We start from the raw sequence: 25,516 nt of genomic DNA on the forward strand, positions 1-25,516 counted from the left end.
TTTATTTTTGAATAATCTCATCTGGATGTTAATACAGGTAGGTAAATTGAAAGATTTGCATTATTCTACTGCAATAGAGAGAGTCAGAAGGCAACACTTTCCTTTTCTCCCTTCCCCCTCACCTTTCTTTCCCCTTGTCCTCCACACTGTGTCCTATTATTTACTTTCATATTTTTGTATTTTATTCTATAATCTAACTATATTCATTTCTCATGCGCCTCAACTACTCTTGAGCTCTCTGAAGTAAGCAACTATGGAGGTTTGAGGATCTCTTGCTTTATATACCTTCTTCCTAACTCTAAGACTTTATGCAAGGAAGTGAAGTTTATTTTTTAATCCCTTTTTTTGTGTGGTTAGGCTGCTGCACTGCCATTTACAAACTAAATTGGAACAGGACAAATTAGAGCCATTTACTTCATCTTGGGGAAATATATAAACCTATCCCAAATTGTACTATTTTGTCCAGTGTTACAATTCACTGCTATACAGGAACCAACACTGCTAGACAGGAGGTTCACCTAAAGGCTATAAAAGGAAATCTGTTCTTTGTGGCTGTATAAAGAATTTAACATGCCATCTGAGATTACTAAAGAAACTCAGTGGGGATTTCAATATTGCTATTAACAATTGTATATTGCTGTTAACAATTCTATTAATGACAGTTTAAAATCTCTAGCCTGATCTTGTTTTAAGATGTCTAAAAATCTGAACAGTGATAGGCCACTTATTCTTTCCAAAGTATGTTTGGGTTTTTATTGGCATCCTCAAACTATTGGCATTTAACTTCAAAACTTATGGCAAGCAAGTAAAGCTGCCATGAAATGTGATATCTTAATTAAAAAAAACACGAATAAACAATATTATGGAGAATTAAAGATCAACAGATTTATTGTGGAATGAGCTTTCATGCCATGACAAATAACATAGTTTTTAAGATGCCACCATGCTTTTTATTTTTGCTCTAACAGAACTACAGATGTCCTGTTGGAAGCTTATGATGGTTCTAACAAGTTCAGTGCAGAACCTATTTTAAAATCTATTTCTTTTAAACATTTATTACAGTACAATCTTTAAAAACACATCACCACATATCTAGTACTTTTCCTACTCCACATGTATGTATAATACATACATATATACATACACACATGCACATACACACATACACACACATATACCGATTTTCTGGAGGACAAGTTTGGATCTGCTGTTTAAGTACAAAATGAAAAATATGGAAGACAAAAGGCATCGCTTGTATTTATATATAAAAGCTAACAGTTTATAATATTTGTTATATGCTTAGAATTTGTACCATTTGTTCATCAATAAATACATCTCAGTAAGTAAAAGTTGATTGCTACATGTCATCTATTTGCATAATCACTAAAATTAAACTGCCTGCAATATTTCTGGGGATTGAGCCCATTTTTCTTTATGAAGAGATTTACTTAATTAATGTAAGAAATAAATAAACAAATACCAAAAGTCTAGAAAGAATACTAATAAACTAAATGCCCAGCTGTGAAGAAATGCCTGAGGTGTATATAAATGTGGAAAAGCCAATAAATACCACACATGGAGCTGGTTAAGATCAGGAGTGTTAAAGAAAGGAACTGAAGATTTTATTTTATTAGCTTACTTTGCCAACTATTTTGATGAATGCAAAAATTCTTCATGTAACAAAACAATAAACTAATTTGGTTATTTATCAAATTTCTACACCGCCCATCTCACCTAAGTGACTCTGGGCAGTTTACACATTCACCTTTGTAGTGAGAAGCTTGAAACAGCTGACCACTTGATCAGTGGCTGCAGCAAAATTTCACACTGACTGTAATCAGTGTTACAACCAAGGTGCCAAAATTATTCATTGGAAATCTGCCAGTGTTTTGGACTTAAACCTAGCAAGAACCACTGGGACCAGTGGTGGGTTCTAGATCCCGTTGCAACCGGTATGCTGCAACAGCGTCCATCATGTGCACACGCACATGCATACTTACTGCCGGTGACGCTCCAGCTGCTAGGTGGAGCATTGCACAGGCGCCATACGCTCCGTGCACATGCACGAAAGCCACAATCGGCTCAAATACAGGTAAGGAGGGTGGACAGGTGGGTCCTCTGGAGCACCGTACTGGAACGGTACCTGGTGCTCCCAGCAGGCACCGGTACACCCGTACTGGGGTGTACCGGTCATATCCCACCACCGACTGGGACCCTTAAGATGAGGGGTTTTGGAAAATGAGTGGGTTAAGATCTTATAGGATTTTAAAACTGAAACAAATAGGTGTTTTGTTCAGTCATTGCAAAGAAGAAACTCTGATTCATTGATTTTGCAAGGGGATGGTACAAAGCAAAGCGTGTGAGCAAGCAAACCGATACCAGTTTGTGTAGGAACCCACCCCTGGCTGTATTACTATTATTCTCATCTTTCCTATTACCTATCTTCTTTTCTACTTATGACTGTAACTTTGTTGCTTGTATTTTTATGATTTATATTGTTCTATTTAGTTTCCTAATATAATTTATGTTATTTAGTATCCTATGACTATCACTAAATGTTGTATCTTATGATTTATGATGAATGTATTTTATGACTTTTCATGATTTCTAACTTATAACTTTTATGTATACTGAGAGCTTCTGCATTGAAGACAAATTCATTGTGTGTCTAATCACACTTGGCCAGTAAAGTATTCTATTCTGTTCTGTTCTGTTCTGTTCTGTTCTGTTCTATTCTATTCCTATTCTATTCTATTCTATTCTATTCTATTCTATTCTATTCTATTCTATTCTATTCTATTCTATTCTATTCTATTCTATTCTATTCTATTCTATTCTATTCTATAGAACTTGATATTTAACAGACCTGAACACTCTTTTACAATAAATAAATGAATAAGTAAATGGAGAGTTTTCACCAGTGTTTGATTGTGAATCTAACTTTATATTACCCATTTAATAATGGTACATCTAACACCATCAAACAATAACATCTGCCTATGCCAGGTCCTTAGAAAGACGCAATCAGTGGATAAAAATGCCAAAGCCAGTGTAAACATCTTGCTGATTTTGTGCAACCAATCATAATAATAATACCATAAAGCAGGTGTCCCATCCCCCAGGACACAGCTTATTACCAGATCATGGCCTGTTTCAAACCAGGCTGCACGAGCAATGGACAAGAACACGCGAAACTCCACTTGCTTGAGTGGAGACATTTGAGCAAAGAGTGTTTGCGCTTGCATACAAAGCTCCACTTGCACGAATGGAGCTTTACACAAGAGCAGAAGCGCTTTCTGTTCGAGTATTCTCCGCTCACACGAATGGAGCTTCGTATGTGAGTGCGAGTAGAGCTTTGAGCGCAAGTGCCCTCCACTCATGAATCAAGCTCCATTAGTGAGTGGAGAATGCACATGCCTGCCACTCGTACAATGGAGCTCTGTGCATGCACCTGCCACTCACATGGCCACCAAGATGAAAGGTTGGAGATCATAGCCATTGCCCACTTTTTAAGAGGGAAATGTATATAAATCTATTTTTATATCTGGTTTTGCTGTACATTGGTACATTGGAATTATACGCAAGAAATAGCAAGAAGCAAGAACTGGCGGGCACACAAATAGATAAGGTAATAGAAAATGAAGAAGCTAATATGCTCTGGAACTTTTCAAACAGACAAACATCTTCTGCCACACAATATCCAAGACTTAACAATTGTCAATAAAAAAGACCAAAAAAATTTAACACTTCAATTCCTTGAGACAGCAGAATAGAAAAAAAAAAAGACGTGGGGAAAAAATCACAAAAGCTTTCAAATAGTAGTAGCATACAAGTAGCAAAAGGAAGCTAGCACTAATAGTAATAAGTGCCTTGGGTGCAATCTCAAAACAATCAGAGCACTACTTGAATACCATCGGCAGTGACAAAATCACCATTAGTCAATTACAAAAGGAAACTTTACTTGGAACAGCTTACATCCTATGACAGCTTACATCCTGCGACAATATCTTTAATATTATTAAATAAATTAAGTCTGTCGCAGATCCTTGGGAGTCTTAACAGGTCAAAAATGACAAATCCAATCTAAACATCTGGCTGACTGTGCAATCAACCATAATAGTTTGGAGTACTGCTGATATACTTCTTATGAGGAAAATGAGTCAGTCAGTTTGTACACTTGTCCGTCATTTTATATCTCTACATATTGTATCACTGCAAAAGTATTTTTAATGAAAAAATTGCAAATGTAATCTTTGCATTCTGAAAAATGATTACATCTTATTTGCACAATGAATTCTAACCTTTTTCCAATTTTGGTAACTTACTGTATATGTAATTATATAATGCTATTACTGCTAGAGTTGTCTCTTCAAACTCACTAAAAAGCTTTGCTTTGGGTTCTCATTTTATTCCATTTATCATACAACCTATAATTATTGTCAGAGGTCAAATATGTTAAATCAGTTAAAAATTTAGTAAAAACATATACATTGTCCTAAAGTTATGTACACAGGATATTATAAAATGCATTCTATCAGAACCCTGCCTCCATTTTCTAACTTTCAGAAACAAAAATAACAAAATGAACGCTATTGCAGAAGATATATTGCAATTCCATCTTGCCAAGATATAAAATATAATGAACAGCTTACTGTCATCCAGCTCTAGACAGAGATTATATACAGCAACAGGCCTCTTATTACGTTGCCCCTGTCGTCTTGATTGTCGTGGTGGGGCATTTGGAGGAGAGACTGGCACAGGGGTAGGCTCAGGGAAATAAGCATCAGGCAGCATGTGGAAAATCTGGAAAGAGCAATATAAAACACACTGATTTACTGTGAAGGACAACTTGTATAGATCCTGTAAGCCATTTCCAAGAAATAATTTGCCTTTGACATATTCAATTTCCCTCATTTTGAAATGATTATTTTAAATAAGTCAAAATTAAAATAAACATAAATATTCACTGCAAAACACTTAAATTCACAGACCAAAGAATTTTCAACTATGTTGCTAGAATTATGAACTAAGACAAGAGATAAGCTCTATAATTTACCCAACCTATGAACTTTGCTCAAGTCTTTTGTTATAATTCTTAAAATTGAGGAAAGTAATGTATAACTAAAGCTTAGCCTACTTATTTTTTCACACTGATTTTGCCAAATATTCCTTTTCCAATTGGGAAGAAGGAATTAAATCTTACTGAAATGAAGAATCATAGTAACAAGACAGACACTGATTTCCTATTTGTGTACTGTTTGTTTGTTTGTTTGTTTGTTTGTTCTATTTTTAAGAAGCAGTTACCCTAGTGCACAATATATCTAGTGCATAATTTTATTAGGTGGGATTTAAAACCAAGAAGAGGGATTTTTCACATGGCACTTGAAAAAGTGTCCTTTATAGTTCTAAAATTCTACACTGCTATAAGATTTAGTTTCCTAGGCTTTTAAGCTCAAATATATTTTTCCTAATGTGGGGTTTTTTTTTGCTAGTCACTTTAAACTAGAAATAAGAATGAAATTGAATCACAGAGATTCAGTATCTTTCCTTAAAATCTTTTGAGGACAAGTGAACCTCATGCTTTTTACATAGATAGCTTTATCTCTACCAAACACTTTTTGCGTTTAGATGGGAACCAAGTCTGTCATTCAATGTTCTTCTCTTCTCCCTCACATTTCTCCAAATTGTTACTATTATAAATTTTTTTTTAAAAAAACCAAAGGATTATGTTTTTTTCAAAAGTGATGGCCTCCCAAAATATATGGGTAGGTGGGTGCATGCAGACATTCATTTCTCATTACTCCAGAACATAAATCTTCATAAGATAAATAAATGATCATTTCCATTCATCTTAACCACAGCTGATGTTTATTGCCTAAGACCTTAAAAGGATTTTTTAAACCGCGGTATCAATAATTGGGGGTGGGACAAGATTAAAACAAGATGTGGATCTCCTCTATATGCAAAAAGGATTTTTTGAAGGCTATTGATAGGGGTGTTTAAAGACTAAAACTCAGGTTCCTTATTTCATCTTATCTGGTTGGAATTAGGCTGAATTTCTTTTGGGCTCATGTGAGGTTCTGTCTCATCAGATGTTGGTGGGAGCAAATTTTTTGGGGGAATATCTTTGGATCATTTCTTAACTTCAATCTTCCCAAAGGAAAAAAAATCAAACTCAGTTTAGTTTACTGAACTTTTATTTTTCAAAATTAAATCTTTACGTCTAATATCTAAGTCTCACCCCTGATAAATTCAGTTAGACTTCAATGGAGGATACAGACCTAGATTCCCACATAACCAGAATTTTCCACCTCCATTACAGCTCAATAATCTTCTCCGGCTCCATTTCCTGATATTTCCCACACTTCACCTTCACCTCATAGGAGACACTTCATCTTCACCAAAATCATCAAATTAAAAGAGCAACAACTTGTAGATACATCAGTATTCCCTAATAAATTCATATTAGTGCATGTTATGGTATAGAAATTGAATCTATTCCACATTCATAACTAGAGTGCCCTCTATGCAATAAATGGAGGGCAAACTAATAGCAATTGTTAGAAATCTAAATTACTTCTCTAAGTAGATTATCCATTTTATCCTAGGAAATCAACTTTGGCTATTACATATGTTCCTTACTTAATAATCGTTCAGAGATCATTCAGACGTGGCAGCTACAACTAGTACTCATACATAGGTTGGTTGCAGCATCCATAGTCACATGATCACCATTTCTATGGGGAAGTTGGGAGACAGTAATGATCGTGTGATGTTTTCACTTAATGACACAATTTAGTACTGGAATTTGTGTTGTCAAACAGTGTGGTCATGTGACACATTGTTTTACGACTGTTTTGGTAAGTGATTGAACTCCTGGTTCCAATTGCAACATGGTAGCTTATTTTTTAACAATAGCCATGTCTTGCAGACTTTATCTTAATATTTCTATCACACTATTAATTACTTCAAGCTTTTTTGTTTAAGCTTTATTTTATTATTTTTATATCACTGTTATATTTATTGTGTTGTAATATCATTTTTATATATTGCTAATGGATTGTAAATAAAAAGCGATTGTCTTCTTTGCTGAGCATATGACATTTTTAATCAACATGAACCAGGTAAGTTTTCTGTATTCTTTTATTGTTAATTGTTCTCTGACAGGTTGCATTAGATTTACTTATTTATTTTGTATACATCTGTATTCCCAATACTTAGCATCTTAACATTAAAATAAACAGAGTTTTAAAAGACTGTAATTGTATTCTGCTTACCCCTATGACGACAGTTCATTATCGTAGTCTTTAAAAAAGTAGTTTTAACCAGTTTCAAAAAATTGTCAGAGTAGTGCTAGTCAAACATTGGTAGGGGCTATTCTATTAAACAGAGACCACTGAATTACACTGTTTATCCACAATGGTCTCCCTAATCTTCCTCAAATGGAGAATGAATAAAATAAAATGTACTGGATGGGGTCAATTTCAGAGATGGTGATTCTGAAAATACTTGGGAATCAAGCCATAAAAGGCTTCTTAAGTAAAAGCTGGCTTTGAATTGCACCATAAATGCACCAAAGCTTCTGCAGGGCCTATAGCACATATGTTATATCACTGTGAAAGTTTTCATTTGACAGTAAGTAGCCTGATGTCTACAACAACTGCAGTTTTAGAATGGCTTTCAAAGGTAGCCTCATGTAAAGTATATTGTACTACTCTCATTGTATGGTGGTCATATGGAATTACCATCAAAAAGGAATCAAAATGAGAAAACTAACAACAAATATCCCAAAGATGCCTTTTCGAGAGGCAACTGGACTTCTTTGTTTTTCTTTGAAGACATTTCACTTCTTATGCACTTGCATTCATAAAGCTACATTAATTCTTCTTAGAACAAGGACAAACGAGAGTGAAATGTCTTCAAAGGAAACAAGAAAGTACAGCTGCTTTTTAAAAAAGGACCTTTGGGACAACCATGACCTGGATGACGTAAAATCTCCATAAATAATAATAAATATACATAGTATTGAAAACTGCATTACACTGTTGTAACAATAGGAAATAGAATGGCGAAAAACTTTTATACTTAACTATAATAATTTGTTTAAAGTGGTAAAAAATTAATACTAGATAGGTAGATAGATGGATGGATGGATGGATGGATGGATGGATGGATGGATGGATGGATGGATAGAGTGAATTGCAAAACAGTGACATTGCAAGTTCAAAATAACTCTTGTAAGAATAGTTCAAAGGAGCTACTGTCTTGTTAAATGGAAGAATAGTACAAGACTAACTACTCTAAAGGGCTATGTCATGGTTCCCAAGAGCATCATAGCAAAATCATACAATATCTGACTTTAAAACATTGAAGATAAAAATAAAAACATCAGGTTTGCTCTGAAACAATCTGAGCAGCCATTGCAGTAGTCGTAGCTAAAGCAATTTGTAACACTATAGCTTTTTTATAGAGAAAAAACCTCTCCATAGAAGTGCTAAGATGTATGGAAACTAAACTTTAAGGAACAGGGGACTCACCCTAATAAAGCCCAAAGCATTCTTTTTCTTCTTATAATCTCATTGATATAATTCTTACCTGTCCATTAGCATCAACATCAAGAAATCATCAAAAGCACAAAGGAATTTGAAATATACAATAATTATATAGAACATTTGACAATTCTTGATTCAAATATTCTCAAGAGTAGTCCTATTCTCAAATTTTAACTGGGACCACTGCATGCTGCCTAAGGCCTAAACAACATTAACAGAAAAATCAAATTCTTGGTATTCCCTACTATTGTTAATAATATAAAGGAGAAAAAAAAGCATGTTGAAAAAAAGTTTTTTTCAACATGGAAAATCTACTTTTCCAAGAAATGCGAAGTATACTTTGGGGCAACATCGGCACACAGTTGTTAACCACAGCTTTTTCAAGAATTTTAAATGACTAAAACAGATAAAAATGGGGAAAATATGTGTTTATTTTAATTGCAAAATACAGTACAGCAAAATGAATACTAATTTCCTAGAACTGAACAACTTTTTTATGGAATCAGTTTCCATGACAGAAGTGCACTGAAGGCAGGTGAGCAATAAGATCAATTTTCGGGGACATGGACCTCTCTCAGGCATATTAGACAAACAGAATGTTCATACTTGGAAGGCAACTTAATTCTGTAATTTGTGGAGTTTGGAAAAAAATGGGGAACATATGCTCTACTAATTAGTAGGAAGAATCATTACCCAAATGGCCTATAATGTCAGAAGACAGTCTTCTTTTCAACTATAGAAAAATACACAGCCAAACTAAAGAAATGAAGATAGACCAATAAAATAAGAAAATTTGTTGGCGTTGTTCTGAAGAGCGCAGAGATTCCCAACAATGCTGTTATTGCAATGTTTAAAGGATAAGAACTGCATCCAGGAACATATGCTGGGATGGATGTCCTACTGAAAATTCTTCCTTAGCTGTACAAATTCTGACAGAACCTTCCCTAGCTGCAATACTCAGAGACCAAAGGTTTGCTGAACAAGGATGTGAAACTTACACCACTCCACTGGAACAGAAGAGAAAGCCACAAAGCTTTTCACGCCTATTGACCCTGCTGGCTGACTACTAATTTAACAGCCAACTGGAAAAGAGACCAGAACTTTTGCGTTGCAGTGATTTTAGTCATTGGTCTCTTTCAGGTATGGATATTCATTCTTTTCTTTAGAGCAGGGGTGTCCAAACTTGGGAACTTTAAGACTTGTGGACTTCAACTCCCAGAATTCCCCAGCCAGCATGTCTTAAAGTTCCCAAGTTTGGACACCCCTGCTTTAGAGTATTTTGATGTTCCTGCAGCTCTTTTTTCACAGCAAATCAGGTCAGTTCAAAATAAAATAATCCATTAATTATCAAATATTCAAAGGGATAAGGGAACATGAGGGATTTGACTTGGTACATATTGTTGAGAATTACTGTAGAGAAAAAAACCCCTTCCATTAACTGATGCAATTCATTTAGGGGGAAAAAATAAGTTCAAATTCAAAATTCAACTGATTTACAATGAATCTAATCATGTTTGGGAAGAAAAGAATGGCCATTAATATTCTAGGACAGGCCGATTTCAAATTAATTTAAATACCTACTAAAATTTTTATTCTAGTTTATTTTGAGTGCTTTTTAGATTTCATAGACCATCATGAAATTTCACAGGTCTGATTTTTTTTAAATAAAGAAAATAGCACCATCATTGCCTCCAATAGTAAATATATTAGAACTTATAAGAAAAAATACTTAATAAAGAAGAGCATATTAAAAATGCTGTTTCTTTAGATTAGGAGTGTGAAACTCGTATCATTATGGCATTGTCACGTGACATGCTATGAGTTTTCCCCTTTGCTAAATTAGGTATGGGCGTCCCAGCGTGTGATGCATGCTGCCCATAGGCTGCGAGTTTGACACCCCTGCTTTAGGTCAACCATTTATGAAAATTGTCTAGCCTGTATTATGTTTAATGATTGATATTTAGCTTACAAATGATTTTCAGGCATATTTGGGGTGAAACTAACATACAAGTAGAACTTGTGTTATGAATATATTTTATTGATCTGACATACAATTTTAAATAAGATTTTAAAAAATAGGTAATTATTACTCAGTGTTACTGAGCAAATTTTCTGTTCTTAGGTTACCTTAATTGTGGAAAAAAGAACACTATTTTGCACATAGTTATTTTAAGAATATGTAAATAAATCTGCTAAAACATATGGATAACATAAAGCTCTTTTATAAAAGCGATTATTGGTTTAACAGATGAACCATTCTAAAACTACTTAACTAGGCTTTTAGCTTTTAAGTTTGACTCTGCATTCTACTGTAACACATTTTATTTAAACCACATGATGAAGATATAAAAAACATGCTTTACAGTATGGTCTTTATTTTATAAAGAAACACTGTCCAATATAAAAAGCATATGGAAAATCTGCTTGATGTGCTTTTCACAAAAAGAGTTGGACAAAAGGAATATATAATTACTGCCACATATAACAGAAATAGACATTCTACTAAATGAAATAATTAATCATTTTCCCCCCTTTTTTTTCCTTCCCTTTCCCCACCCCCAGTTCTGGTTTCATGTATTCTACTTGGCTTAAATATTAAATTCTTTTAAGTACCAGTATCATCCAAAATGCAGAGTAATTCATCGTACATGGATGAAAAAATACAAATTCAGGAAAAATCAACATCAACTAACACCATGAAAAAATAGCCATTTTTGAATCAACTTCACTTTGTATCCTGAACATTGTGGATTATTAATTTAATTTAAATATTAAATATTCTACATATGAAGAAACTAAAGCAATGTAATATTTAACAGAATATAATATATGCCTTCATATTCATAAAGCCACATTAACCTTTCTTAGAACAAGGACAAAATGTTTGTTTGATAAACTTTACCGAATATATAAAAACTGTAGTATGCACATCAGTGTGATATCCCACACTATAATTCTTAATCACAAATATATTATTGAAATTCTCAAAAACAATATGGCAATGGGATTAAAAGCCCTGACTGTTAGATGAACTTTTCTCACATGCATGCATGTATGCATGCATATGTATGTATGTATTTATTTATTGAGTTTATATAGCATCCCAACTCACAAATAGGTGAGTCCAAATGGTTTACATCATATAATAAAAACCTACAAGAAAAACCATTTCCCGTCCATCATGGCAGCCATAATACTTGTAGGTAATCTGATTAGATTAAATCACAATTTTGAATTTCAATATTGGGTGTTGGACTATGCGGAATTTAAGGCAGCATTTAATGCATGTAAGGTATTATATTTACAACAGTAAAAAATAGTTATAAATACTATCATTAACTAACTTTATGTCACAGGAGGAAGGGAGGGAGGGAGGGAAGGAAGGAAGGAAGGATTGTTTTAGACTACCAAGAAAAAGGAGAATTTCTTTACTATAATAAATAAGACCAGTGGAAAATACATTTGCTTCTACTGCCACCTCTCTGTTATTACATGTATGTAGGAAATTAAAATAAATTGTTACAAGTGAAACATTTTAAGCCTCCCTTGATGTGATGCTTCCATAGACATCTGTCTGCCAGTCTGACTAGAATGAATCTAGTAGTTTCCACTGTACTGAAAGCAAGCTTTTTGCCAGTCTGGAAAGCAGCAGGACTGTGTGTGGGGGAGAGAGGAGTCAACTGAACAAGCTGACACTTTCTGGCAAGTGCAGAAGCAACAGTAGAAACATGAAATGATTTAAAGACATTAATACATATTAAGTTATACTTCTCAGAACCTTGACGAAGTATAAAGATATGGCTATAGAAGCAAACCCACGTTTTCATTCTTTTTTCTGTGCATCTTTATTTTTTAGAATAGAGGTTAAAAAAATTGAGACTGCAACTTTAAACAATAAAAGTTAAAAAGCAATATAAAACCTTAAACCAATGAAAAATTTGGTTTTCTACCATTTATTCAATCTATAAATAAATAATGTGGAAATGAAGGGAGCAATGAAGGCACTTGGAAACATTTGTTTATTAAGCCTGTGCTAATCAACTCTTACGGGTAAACGAATGATGCTATTCTTACCATTGTCCAAATCAGTGATTCGTGAATATTATCAATTTATGACTGAATTGTTCGTATCATGCCTTGATGAATCTATCAAGATTCAGTTAATATTTCATTTCCTATGAATTTCACAGGAGCTAATTATTGTTTTGCATTTTGAGACAACTTTACAACAGGACAACTATTTTGAAAACAAGTTTCAACTTTTTCAGGACTTTTTATTTTCACATCTGCCAAACTTTGAATTGCTATGTGTTTACTGCACCGAACCTTTACTGAAATATATTCGGGGGTGGGGGGGAGGGGGAATAACTCTAAATATTTGAAAAATTCTGATAGGTACTATTTGCAGATAAGATAAGCTGAAGAGTTAATATTGGGGGTCAGAGAGATAAATGACAGAGATACTAGAAAGTCACAGGCTGATAAAAGGATGATCTATTTTAAAGTCAAACAGGAAAAAAAAAGAGATTGCAGATTTCAGAATAAAGTAGTCATTAGGCAGGTAACCATATACATTTCAGAAACTGAATGGGACAAAATCCATTCTTTTCCCAAAATGTTCATATGTGTCAGGCTAGTATAACTGCTTTAACTGCAGACTAGAGATTTAATTAATAAACTTATTAACAAAACAACAAAATAATTGTTATGTGGTGTATATCTCACAAGGAAGCAATGCAGAAAAAGATTCTCCTAATCAAAAAGCCATCCTCTTTATTAGACATTGATAGTATAGTCCATCTCCTTCCCTTTCCATACAGATTTTGCATTTTTGCATTTTTCTACAAAACAGTATGTAAAGATTCTGCCAATCTAGCTATATGAAGAAATAAGAACCATCAGCATCTTTTTTATACCCCTAGAGAGTGGAATTTCACTGCAATGTTTTTCACATGGGAATGAACGGGAAAGATTTAAAGGACAAACTGAATTTCATAATTCTTACAAAGGCTGAAAATGTCACTTTTTCCTTACAAATGCTGAAAATCTATTAAAATTAACATGATTCTGCTTCCTATGTTATGGAAGTAAGGAAGTTGAGAAAATCATAAATTATCTCACAGGAATTTGATATCAAATCTCTTTTCCACTTCTCATACTTACCTTTTCATGGTTTTCAATTAGGATCTCTACCACAATATTTTGAAATTTCAGATCCATAAGACCAGCCACTGTTTCTTCTTGCGGCCTCATTAATGTTGGTCCAAATACAACTCCTAAATTTGCCACAGTCATAAGATTTTTCTTAGCATGATCAGATACACTTTTCAAAAACAGAAAGAAACAAAAACAAACAGCATTATGACGATAGCTACTTCAAAATGAAAAAATAAAATTACATTTCTTCAATCATTAAACTTTTGAAATTATTCAGGATGAATTTTTTGTCTTTTCTTAAAATAATAAACCTCAGTTGATAGATGGAAGTACCTAAAATTTCAAACTATTATTAAAAAAAATATTAACAGAAAAAAAAAGCTTTTCGGGTTTTTTTTTTGTCTCAAAAATGTTTTTAGTAAATGCTAATAATTATTTTATATCATTCTGAGGTGAAAACATTTTTTACTTTAATTAAAAGCAATACTGTTAATGAAGATAACGGATTATATCCTGATTTGTGTATTCTTATATTATATGTAGCACCATGTACTATATATGTAGGCAACAATATCTAGCTTGCAAATTAGCCTCAGATTAGAAAAAGGAGGAACATAGTATAGTGGAAACAACATGTTTGGAGTTAAAACTAGAGTTTGGTTGCACTGTGGCATATTGGTGAAAATGTGTCAAAAGAAAAAGATAATGTCTTTACGTGTATCAGGGAATGCTGTATGTAACACATGTGCAATTAATCTAAGTATATAGGTAATCCTTATTTAATGACCACTGGTTTAGCAACTGTTCAAACTTATAACAGTGCTGAACAAGTGGTACTCATGACCAGTTCTTGAAGTTCTGGCCATCAAAGTGAACCTGCAGTCACGTAATTGTGATTGGTGACCTTTCTTTCCAGCTTCCCAGTGAAGTCAATAGGGGAGGAAGATGGAAGTTAAGTGAGGTCCCTGCAATGATATTGGCTAGGGACAGCTCAAATTGTCATGGCTAAGCACCATGATAATGTGATATCCAGATAACTGCACAACAGAAATTCCTTTCCCAATTACTGTTTTCATACAAGAACTACGTATCTGACTAGAGTCATGATGAGTTATGTAGAACAATTTCTATGGCCCACGTTAAGAGACAACCACGGCAGATGGAAGACAGTGACTTGGAATTTAACAGTAGCAAACAATAAAGAACTTGAAATAAAGAACCTCAATTAAAAAGTAAAACGAAAAAAGAAACCTATCCGCTGTTGGTAAAGTTTTTGGATAAATGAAAAGACTTTTCTAATGCTTTTAGTGTAGCTGGGAAAAATCCTGTTTCCTTCCTCTTTGAAGTCAGTGGCCCTATTGAGAAATCCTTAGGAAGAGGAAAAGAGAAACAATGGGTGGAGGAGGTAAAATGGATGGAGTGTAGCAAATAGTATACAGCAAGTTCAAGAAGGGAGGCAGGACTGATTGGCAGAGCAGATTTAATTGGACAGCTAATTGGAGTTTTGCTGAAGTTGCCCTATGGACTTTCTATTCACAATTATGTAATTGGGGAAGAATCTGAGAGAGCAAGAAGTGATTATGAAAATGGTTGTGGAATGACAGGAGGCACCGGATTGAATATAAGTACAGAGATAACCAGTGTGATGCCAGTGTGTTTTTCTAACTCACTGGCTATTCCCTGGATATAGTCGCTATGGATATTTAGATGTGGATTCCAGATCTATTTGTAATAACATAGCTTGAATGAGAAACAGTAAGAAAAACTGGTGCATACTAACAAGACACAAGAAAGAAGGAATTTCTTTGTCTGAGATTCACCTGATAAGATTTTGAGTGGTGCAGCAGTACTAATTCCAATGATAAAGAAATGATGGTGATGATTCTATGTGAGGTTTACCAAAACAAATGAGGTTTATTTATGGTGTGCTTCAATCTCCAAATAGTCTGAACCAGGGGTCTCCAACCTTGAAGACTTGTGGACTTCAACTCCCAGAATTCCTGAGCCAGCTTTGTTGTTCTACTATCATGGAAAAAACCTGCCACTTAGATCATCCATCACGTGCTTTTGTGAAGACAGGGCGATTCTCAACAAGGCCTCCCTAGATATGTGGCTTGGATAAACAGGTTCAATCCTGGAAAGATGTTACCAAATATACCTGATACTGTGCCATAAAGTACTTTAAAATTAATTAAGCAGGCACATGATACAGATCGCATTTTCATTTTGACAATGGCACATATTGAGTAAAATAGGCGTGGAAGAGAAGGAAAGAAATGAATTTTTTTTTTAAAAAGTAGAATGTTCACAGGAAGTACAATTTCTGTATGAAAAAGATTCAAAACAAAAAATATGGAATCTATGGAAGAGTTGAACAGAAGTGTTTAAGAGAATAAAAGCCGTATAAAATAAAAAAAAGATATTGAATAATGTATATAGCCCCCCCCAAAAAACATAATCCCAAAGGATGTAGTTAAAGAAAGTACTGGAAATATCTGAACATTGAGCTGAATGTCTGTTGCTGAGTACAGTAAGAGCAGTTTACTCAATGGAATGTAAGCATGTATAAGAATAAACAAAATGCTTGGCAAATGGTTCAACTGTGAGCAGAAATTAAGACATGGATGCTTGATCTTTCCTTAGTTTTTTAGGGAATAATTATATAAGGAAATGCTTGTGTTATCATTAGAACAGTGTTATTTTTGGATATCAATATGTGTTGTTTGTGTGCATTGCATATATTGTTGCACGGAGACCATGTTGTGTTGTTTGTAGTATGTCAATGATTTGCAATGTAATTACATAAATCAGATAACGGGATGCACCAATCTAAAAATTAAAATCCTGAAAATCAGGCTAAGATATATGTTGTAAAACAAGAAGAAAAAGGGTTACCTATGCTGAATAAACAGAATGAACACAAACTAAATTACCAGCATGACAGATGTACATTGAGGTATGGAGAGGTATGCAAAATGAATATTGGTATAAATGGCAACAATTTGGCAATGTTTCTTTTCTTTCTCTACTGTCTCTTATAATTTTAGCTATTACTTAATATTTTCCTCTGCATTAACAGTGCTTAGTCAGTAAGAGTGGGCAACTATCAGATGAATAGATAGATAGATAGATGGATGGATGGATGGATGGATGGATGGATGGATGGATGGATGGACGGACAGACAGTAGATAAAGATAGATTATCTATCTATCTACCTATCTACCTATCTATCTATCTATCTATCTATCTATCTATCTATCTATCTATCTCTATCTATCTATCTATCTATCTATCTATCTATCTATCTATCTATCTATCTATCTATCTATCATCTATCTATCTATCTATCTATCTATCTATCTATCTATCTATCTATCTATCTATCTATCTATCTATCTATCTATCTATCTATCTATCTATCATATATTCAATCGTCCAGATTAAATTTCTAAAATAGATATGCATTATACAACAAGGCAAAAAGCAAACATTTGTTTTTGCTGTTTATATGAAATATAAAAATACATTTCCGAACATAATCAGCTTTCAGGAACTGCAAAAGAAAAAAATGTAAACATCGAAGTACAATACAAGAGGCTTACTTTGCTAAGTGTTTCACAACAATATCAAGCATTTCTTTGTTCTTTTCTGGAAGTTTATGAACCAAGGAGTGAATAACTTTAAAACGGGACTCCGGGCTACCACTTTCTAAATAAAAGAAAAAAACAATAATTCATATTATGCACTTGGCGCAACCTATGCTGAAACTTATGTATAAACATTTTAATTTTCTTTTTTGCTACCTGTGCATATTTAAAAATACGAAGGTAAATCCTTTTTTGACACTTTTTCCACCTCTCCAGATGCTAGGAAACTTCAGTACTATATTAAAGTTGCTAGCTATAGAACATTTATCGTAAGAGGGTAACTTTTTATTCTCTTGGCCTTGTATATGACCTTCCTTAATATACAACCAAGCATCAGTTCTATTTCCTGAAAACCACCCTGACTATAATATTTAAACAATTTGCTGAAGTGCATTACACTGAGATAATACAGACATGTCACAGTCCCTACATGGGGCATAATGGAAATGAAATGATGAACAATTATGGTAAAAAATGAGAATTGCTAAACCTATATAGATTTGTATACAATTAAGTAGCAAGAGTCACTTGATAGTGAAACGAGCAGTATTAAAATAAAAAATAAAATAAAATGGTGAATAAATATCTTGAATTAAATAAATACACACTATCCACTCCAACCATTTATCTCCCATATCCTTTAGTATCATTATCCTTTTTACCTTCTTCCTCCAAGCATCTACAAGATTAAATGCGGAGTCCTTCAAATCCGCCTTTTATAGATCCTTGTTTTTACAGATCTTTCTTTCTTCATATCCTCCAAATATCGTGCTTCAGGTTCCTTTCTCTTTCAAATCATAACATATTCTGCTCTCTTCCTTGCTGCTAGCTGACCACTGCTTCTTTAAGTCATAAAACTCTTTAGCCTTCCCCTTAAAATAGTTATAGTCATAGGGAAACTGATGATATTCGCTTCTCTCATAAAAGGTAGGTTTAAATATTTTGAGTATTGTAATTGAGCTTTTCATGTTAACATCACAATCAGCCAATCAATATCTAGGGCAGTCCCCCCCCCCCCAATACAGTACAATACGGCTTTTCGTATGGGGGAGGGGGACAGGGGAAACTGAATCCTAAAATAATTCTTCTTCTTTAGTTAAATATGGATTTGTAGGCAGTCTTTTTGAAAGATTCTTAATACAAAGTTCTAGCTTCTATGTAATTCAACTACATTACATTCTGGGAGATTTCTCATTGCCCATTTCATATTATTTTCATAAGATGCTAATATGTGTATATTATATTGCAACATCCTTGCATATAGCCCAATACACTTGGTTTTATATATGAATTAAATATATAGATTGTATAATAGTTTGCAGTGAGGTTTTGTACTGTGTCGAAAGTTTTTAACATTCTGAATACTGTATGCATTTGTAGGAGGACCAGAAATATATGATGGTTTTTGGAAAATATTTTGACTATTACGTTTCCTAACTGGATTTCCCTGATTTCCAATAATTATTATTTTAAAAGAGATAAAATCTGTAAGTCATATATTTACTAGCAGGAGTGATGAACTCTCCATGTAACTCATACGTCATTAAGGGCTCTGGCAGGCTTCTGTTAAAACAAAAACATTGGAATAATTAAGGGGAGGGGAGATCATTTAACTGTACAATCAATTTTAAATACAAACATTCTAAAAAGGGGGGGGGGACTATATATATTATCATACTACAATGTATTCATTTTAATTTTGCACTGTTTACTTGTTTACTTTTACTTTCTACTTAGGATGCCTTTTATAAGAACTAGGGGGGGGGGGAATCATCATTCCATAAAATATTTGTCTGGGTTGTATTCCATATTGCATATGAGGAAAACCTTGGAGTTTCTGCCACCAGAGCCAGGAAATATAAAGGTATGATTACCATACAGAGAACAATCAATTCTTTAAAGGATGTATTTTTTTTTCAAAACATAAAAATTTGTTATGACTATTTCCACAGATTGCACTCTGAAAATTACAATCCACTTCTTTTTCTTTCTAAACCAAAGTACTGTTGAAAAGAAAGTTATGTGAAGGAGCTTAACCATTAACCTTTCCATTAGCAGTACAACTCTCCAATCACAGGACAGGACAAACTGAGGGTGGCAGAATAAGCCAAAAGAAATATTGTGTCAATAAATCAGCTGAGGCTATAAAGAAAAAATGTGCCCATGCATTGCTACAGAAAGGGCAACTCTGCAGCAGCTTGACATGTTGCTGATCCCTCCCCTCCAGTCTAAACTTCCTCCCAGGTCATTTCAGGTCATCTGACAGGATTGTGAAGAATTCCAGAAAATAATATTCTACATGCTTCCTAAAATTCTTTACATTTGAATTATTCAAAAAATGTGATATTCACCATCTCTTATAGTTTCAATGAAATTACAGAAATGGAACATATTTAATCGTACCTTAAGTATTGTTTCACTGTACTTGTTATTGTCTTCACTTCCCATTCTGTATTACCTTCCAAATCAACTTCATCACATGTTTTTGCATCTAGAAAATAAACACAAGCAGGTAACCTTGATCAGTTATAATTTAGATTCCAGGCACTATACAGTATAACTGAGCTTATGAAGGCATCAATAAATCAAATCATAAAGTTCTGTTAATGAAGAGAATAAGCCATACACCTTCAAGATTCTGTTTCTTATCTTCTATGCATAGAGAAGTAGAAACTACAAAGTAGTGGGAGAATTGTACAAGTACAGAAAAGACCATTTCAAAAATCAAATTTACAGCTATTGTCTATTGTGGTCTCTGTGCATTATGTATGGGGTTATATTATATTTGGCTATAAAATACTTATATTCTGGGACAAATGGCACTCATTAATACAGAATGAAAAGCAATACTTTAAAAAAGTAACATTTTGAAGTTCAACATTTAATATGCAATGCTGAATGCTCCCTTGTGTGGAAAAGATACAGGGTTGCAGAATTCAAACTAGTTTGTAGAGTGACTTCTTGTGGATTCTATGGTTTTGACTCTATGGTTACAATACATTTTGTCAATGAAATTAATATACATTGATTGATATTATTGATACATCTCTTTTATGCATCAGACAAAAGAGAGATTTTTTTCCTCAATCCAGAACAGCAGATAAATATCTATTGTATACTGCAAAATGACTTTCTTGCAGGCATTAAATTCCAAGAGTCTGTAGCCAGACTCTAAGATCCCAATAGAGCAGCGATGGCAAACCTTTTTTGGCTCGCGTGCCATAAGTGGGGGGAGCGCAGGGGGGTCGTGTGCGGGCGTGCCACCCATAATGCAATATGTGGCCCCCAGTGCACATGCGAGCAATACAGGCGCTCCCCCTCCCATTTTTACATGCTTTTTTTGCCCTCCCCAGGCTCCAGAGGCTTTATAGGAGCCTGGGGAGGGCGAAAACAGCTTCCGCCGCCCTCCCGGATGCCCTCCAGAGGCATCAGCGAAGGCTCCGGACAGTCCCTGAAGCCTATCCATCAGACAAAAGAGAGATTTTTTCCTCAATCCAGAACAGCAGATAAATATCTATTGTATACTGCAAAATGACTTTTTGAGCGCTCCGAAGGCTTCAGGGACCGTCCGGAGGCTTCCCTGACGCCTTCGGAGCGCTCAAAATGACCCTCTGAGCAAATCGGATGTCACTTCTGGTTTGCTCGTAGGGTCGTTTTGAGCACTCCGAAGGCTTCAGGGACTGTCTGGAGGCTTCCCTGACACCTCCGGAGGGATTCTGGGGGGGTGGGAGAGGCTGTTTTCGCCCTCCCCAGGCTCCTATAAAGCCTCTGGAGCCTGGGGAGGCCGAAAAATAGCTTTTAAAAAGGGTGAACTCAGCTGGCCAGCGCGCGCATGCGCGCTGGCCAGCTGACAGGGCAGCGCCTTGCGTGCCCTGACAAATGGCTCCGCGTGCCACCTGTGGCACGCATGCCATAGGTTCGCCATCACTGCAATAGAGTGTAGATAAAAAGACATTAAGGTGAGGCCACTTTAGAGTTTAAAAGAAGAGTATAGTTGGTCTTCACAAAGTGTCTAACATTTGATACAGCTCCCTCACAACCACCCTAAAAAGTCAGGCCTTGAAACTAGGCAAATAAGTGACCGGAGATCAGAGTGCATGTTCTTACTACACTGTGTATTAGATCCCGTGAAACAATTAGCCTAGCCTAGAGAATCACACCTATCTTAGCCACCAAAAAAAATCAAGGTGTTTCTCACCTTGCAAGATTTTGGCAATGAATGGAATTTTCAGCCAAGATGTTCTCTATAGTTGCTTCTTTGCTACAGAACTTCTATTTGCTGCCGAACTTCCATTGTTTACTTTTATGATTTTGTTCCTTTACTATTATTTTTACATGTTTTGTCCCGTCCCCCCACATTTTTTTACTGTCATAAGCTTCCCAGAGTAGATGGGTGGCAAATAAATTTAATAAATAAATAAATAAATACAAAAAATGTTCTCAGCGGTAAGAAGCTCCTGACAAGGTTGTAATCCATGCTTAAAACTCCCATATGCAATGACAGGGGCACTTATGAAGAATGTTACAGTATTTATCTAACAATCAGATCCATTTAATTCTTGTAACCGTAATATTCTTTTCAGTAGATAAATTATTTAAACATGCACGTCCATTTTATGCGTTTTCTATCCCTAACTTTATTTTTTCTTTTTCACAACATTCCTTTCTGCTTGAAAATTTTGATGAGCTTGAGATTCACAATTTGGGGGAGCTAAGGTAGGAGATGAGATCTTTCTTACGATTGCATGACTATCCAGGTAAGTTTTTGTAAAGCAGAACAATGTGCTGAAACATGATGCAGTAGCAGAACAGGATTTGGTTTCCTGTCTTTCCATAAAAAATGAGCTTTAAAATTGAATGACCTAAGACCCATGGCTTTCAGAAAAAGGCCATAGGATAGTGGCTAATATTCTTTATAAAACAGAACTCCAAAATAAGCTTCTATTTGATACATATGCAATAAAATACAAGGAAATAAATTACATTCTAAAATATGTGTGTAAAAGGATTCTTGTGTGTGTAATTTCAAGTCAGTGTCGATTCCTGGTAATTGCCTGGATTAGTTCCTGAAGTTTTTTTTTCTTCCTGGAAGTGATTTGCCTTTGCATTCTTCCCAGGACTGAGAGAGATTGGCCGAAGATCACCCAGCTGACTTTGTGCCTAAGGTGAGACTTGAATTCATGGTCTTCCATTTTCATTCCTAATGCCTCAAACCACTGTACTAAACAGCCCTCAGCTATTTAAATTTAAACTGTTTGAATGACTTTCTCCAACAAAACAGTAGATTAAATTGGATTTTATGAAAACACCAGGTTTTCATAACAGGATTCATGCATTTTGTCTCAATAGCTTTTCCTTTTACTTCCTAATTCTGAAGCTATAAGAAATATTGAGGTCTATATACCTTTCTTAAATTCGATGTAATTGCCAATAGCAATTAAAGATAGTTAATTAATAATTAGCCGATCATCTTGCCAAATTAATACGGCAAAAAGACAGTACACTGTATAATATCTGTCATATTTTCAGCAGAGACAGTCAGCATCATACAAGTGGCAAGGATTTGACAGCAGCGCATACAGTAAAATAAAGTACTTTGCCATCCACATAATGTCTGGGGTAATGAGATGAATTCATTTGCTAGTTTCCTCTAGTTTTATCTGCCAAAGAACACTGTGTTATCAGCACAGATGGAGCTACCCATGCTCCTGGAGAGGAGCCTGTTGCAAACTAGCTTCTCTGAATATCAATGAATCGTTGAGAGTCAGACCAGTGATTCTATCAAATGACAGGTTTGGAAATGGAAAGCTCAAGTAATCCAGTCTGATCTGATTGCATGTACTGCCAAAAATTGTGTACAAGAAATCTGAAAATTTTGCAGTGTTGACTATTACGGTGTGGATAGATAATAATTTCACTCTAACAATAGGAAGAATGGCAGTTATATTTGTTGTCAGAATTAAATGAAAATTTTATCAAAGGGATGATAATCTATAATTTCCTAGAAAAATAACTAGAACTCAAAATAAGGATTAAACACATACAGACAATGTACATTTAAATACATTTGCACTGAAATGAGACAAATTTCAGTATGCTTAAAATATTGTTTTATCTACTTTAAAAATATCTAAATATACTGTTTTCATTTCATCAAAATTTTGTCCTCTCATAATTAAGGAGAAATCTGCAAATAGCTTAAATCTTTTAGATTTTCATATATTTTCAGATATTTTTTTTAACTTTGGTGAATTAAAAGGACATAATGGAAATCTTAAGCTTTGTATTAAATTATGACCTCTCAGCATCCATTAAAAAAGCCTATTGCCTCAAATAACGTTGCTTTACCATCTTGACATGATTTAAAGAGAAAACTAAAAATTGGGGGGAAAACAATAAAAAAGGAAAGTATGCATATATATAATGATAGAAGCAGATTTTAAAAAGGAGCATACCCATCAACAAATTCAGAAGTCTCTGGACTTTTGAACTCACCCCCACAACTCTATACAGTCCTTGATCATTTATACCTAATAGAGACACAAAAGAATTAATAAAGTTATTAAACATAAATAAGTCGTATTTATTATAAGCATTTAATCTGGTTTGGGAATGATGAATAGATTTAAAACAATTAATCCACTGACAACTAAAAACTGTTAGAGAATTAGCTTCTAGGAACAGAAGAATGCATAAAGCTTCGCATAACCATCTTTTTGGCTACTGTGGAGACAAAATCCTATATAGTGTAGGGTTTTTTAATGTATTAAGTATAATTGAATATAAGAGCTAAGATAACATGATAATGAAATCTTTGAAGAATTCAAATGCACCCATGCATCAATGAAAACACTTTTAGTTCAATATACCAGTTAACATAGGTACAATATTTTTCTCCCTGGTTAGTCCATAATTTAAATTAGGACAATTTAAGATTTTTATTAGACCTAAGAAAATAAATATTAATCTAGAAGATACTCCCAAACATAAGGGACTACCTAACCAGTGAAACCTCAATTACATCTTGCCTATGAAGAGCATTGTAGTTGCTGTTGTTATTGTATCTATACAACATGAAATCACAGCTGGCAGTTCTTTAGCTGGCGTTGGCCTTCCTACACATTTAGTTCTTCCCAAGAGTCTAGGTCCAGGATGTCATAATCTATCAATGTAGTATATGTGTAGTCCTAGTGTAGCCTTTGTAAAAGACAGACAGAAATTTTGTCAAAGTGCCCAAGATTTTTTGGTATGGCACCTAGTGTGCCAATAACTACTGGGACCACCATGACCGGTTTATGCCATAATCTTTCAACTTCAGTTTTCAGATATTGATACTGTGATCTTCTGCAACATTTGGTCTTCCATTCTACTATCCCTTGGTGTTGCCAAAGCAATTATCCATGCTCTCTTCTTTTCAACCAGAGTTATAATAATTGCAGTATTTATATTTTCAGCTTTTTCAGTTGGGTTTTATAACATGGAACCACTAATACTAGTGACATAGGTCTCATAATTTCTAACCATTTTTCTATAGCACAATCTTAATAGTTCCAAGAAACTGTTAGAAAATATAATAAATCTGTATGTTTTCAGGCTATGTATTTCCTGAATTGCTAATAGTAAAGACAAAAGAAAATAGTATTATGGATCAAGCCACAAGCATATAATATTAAATCTGGTAGTAACATAGGCCTTGTTATAAATCACACTAATTCTGAGGTTCGCAAAGTAATTTAACACTCCTAAAATACAATTATTAGGAAATTTAACAAACTTTAATTTCTTGTACATAAAAAAGTTTATTTTAATAAGATAATAGAAAAGTTAAACACTTTTAGCATTATGAAAAGAAATAAAATTATTTCATATAAACCTTAATTATTTTTGTTCCTGAAAACTTATGAAAACATGTTACTTTGAAGCTCTTTCTTTCCTTTCAAAGGCAAAGAGTTCATTGCCAGAGATTTGGTTGTGGCAACAGAAATCTTTGCTATGTTTATAAAGATAAAGGTAAGCTTTATATCCAAAGCAGCTCATTTTCCAGGCACATAATCTAAAAAGAGCATAAATTCAACACCACCCTTGGCGCAGCCTAATGAATCTATATTCTTAATAAATAGGAGGAAGGAGGAATAAGTGCATGGGCTGCACTAAACGGA

General features: G+C 34.3%; 1 protein-coding gene across 1 annotated transcript in view; it reads right to left on the reverse strand.

Moving 5' to 3' along the window:
* ARHGAP10 (Rho GTPase activating protein 10) overlaps positions 1–25,516 on the reverse strand; it is a 95,826-nt gene that overhangs the window by 24,769 nt on the left and 45,541 nt on the right. The window contains exons 14-19 of the mRNA XM_081959112.1: positions 23,813–23,887; positions 19,761–19,848; positions 18,862–18,920; positions 17,313–17,418; positions 13,716–13,875; positions 4,653–4,803 (exon numbers count right to left, since the gene is read on the reverse strand). Coding sequence (XP_081815238.1) covers positions 4,653–4,803; positions 13,716–13,875; positions 17,313–17,418; positions 18,862–18,920; positions 19,761–19,848; positions 23,813–23,887 — 639 coding nt within the window. The remainder of the gene's footprint in view (positions 1–4,652; positions 4,804–13,715; positions 13,876–17,312; positions 17,419–18,861; positions 18,921–19,760; positions 19,849–23,812; positions 23,888–25,516) is intronic.

The sequence above is a fragment of the Natrix helvetica genome (assembly GCF_964273705.1).
Source record: "Natrix helvetica genome assembly, chromosome: 7".
NCBI classification, from domain to species: Eukaryota; Metazoa; Chordata; class Lepidosauria; order Squamata; family Natricidae; genus Natrix; species Natrix helvetica.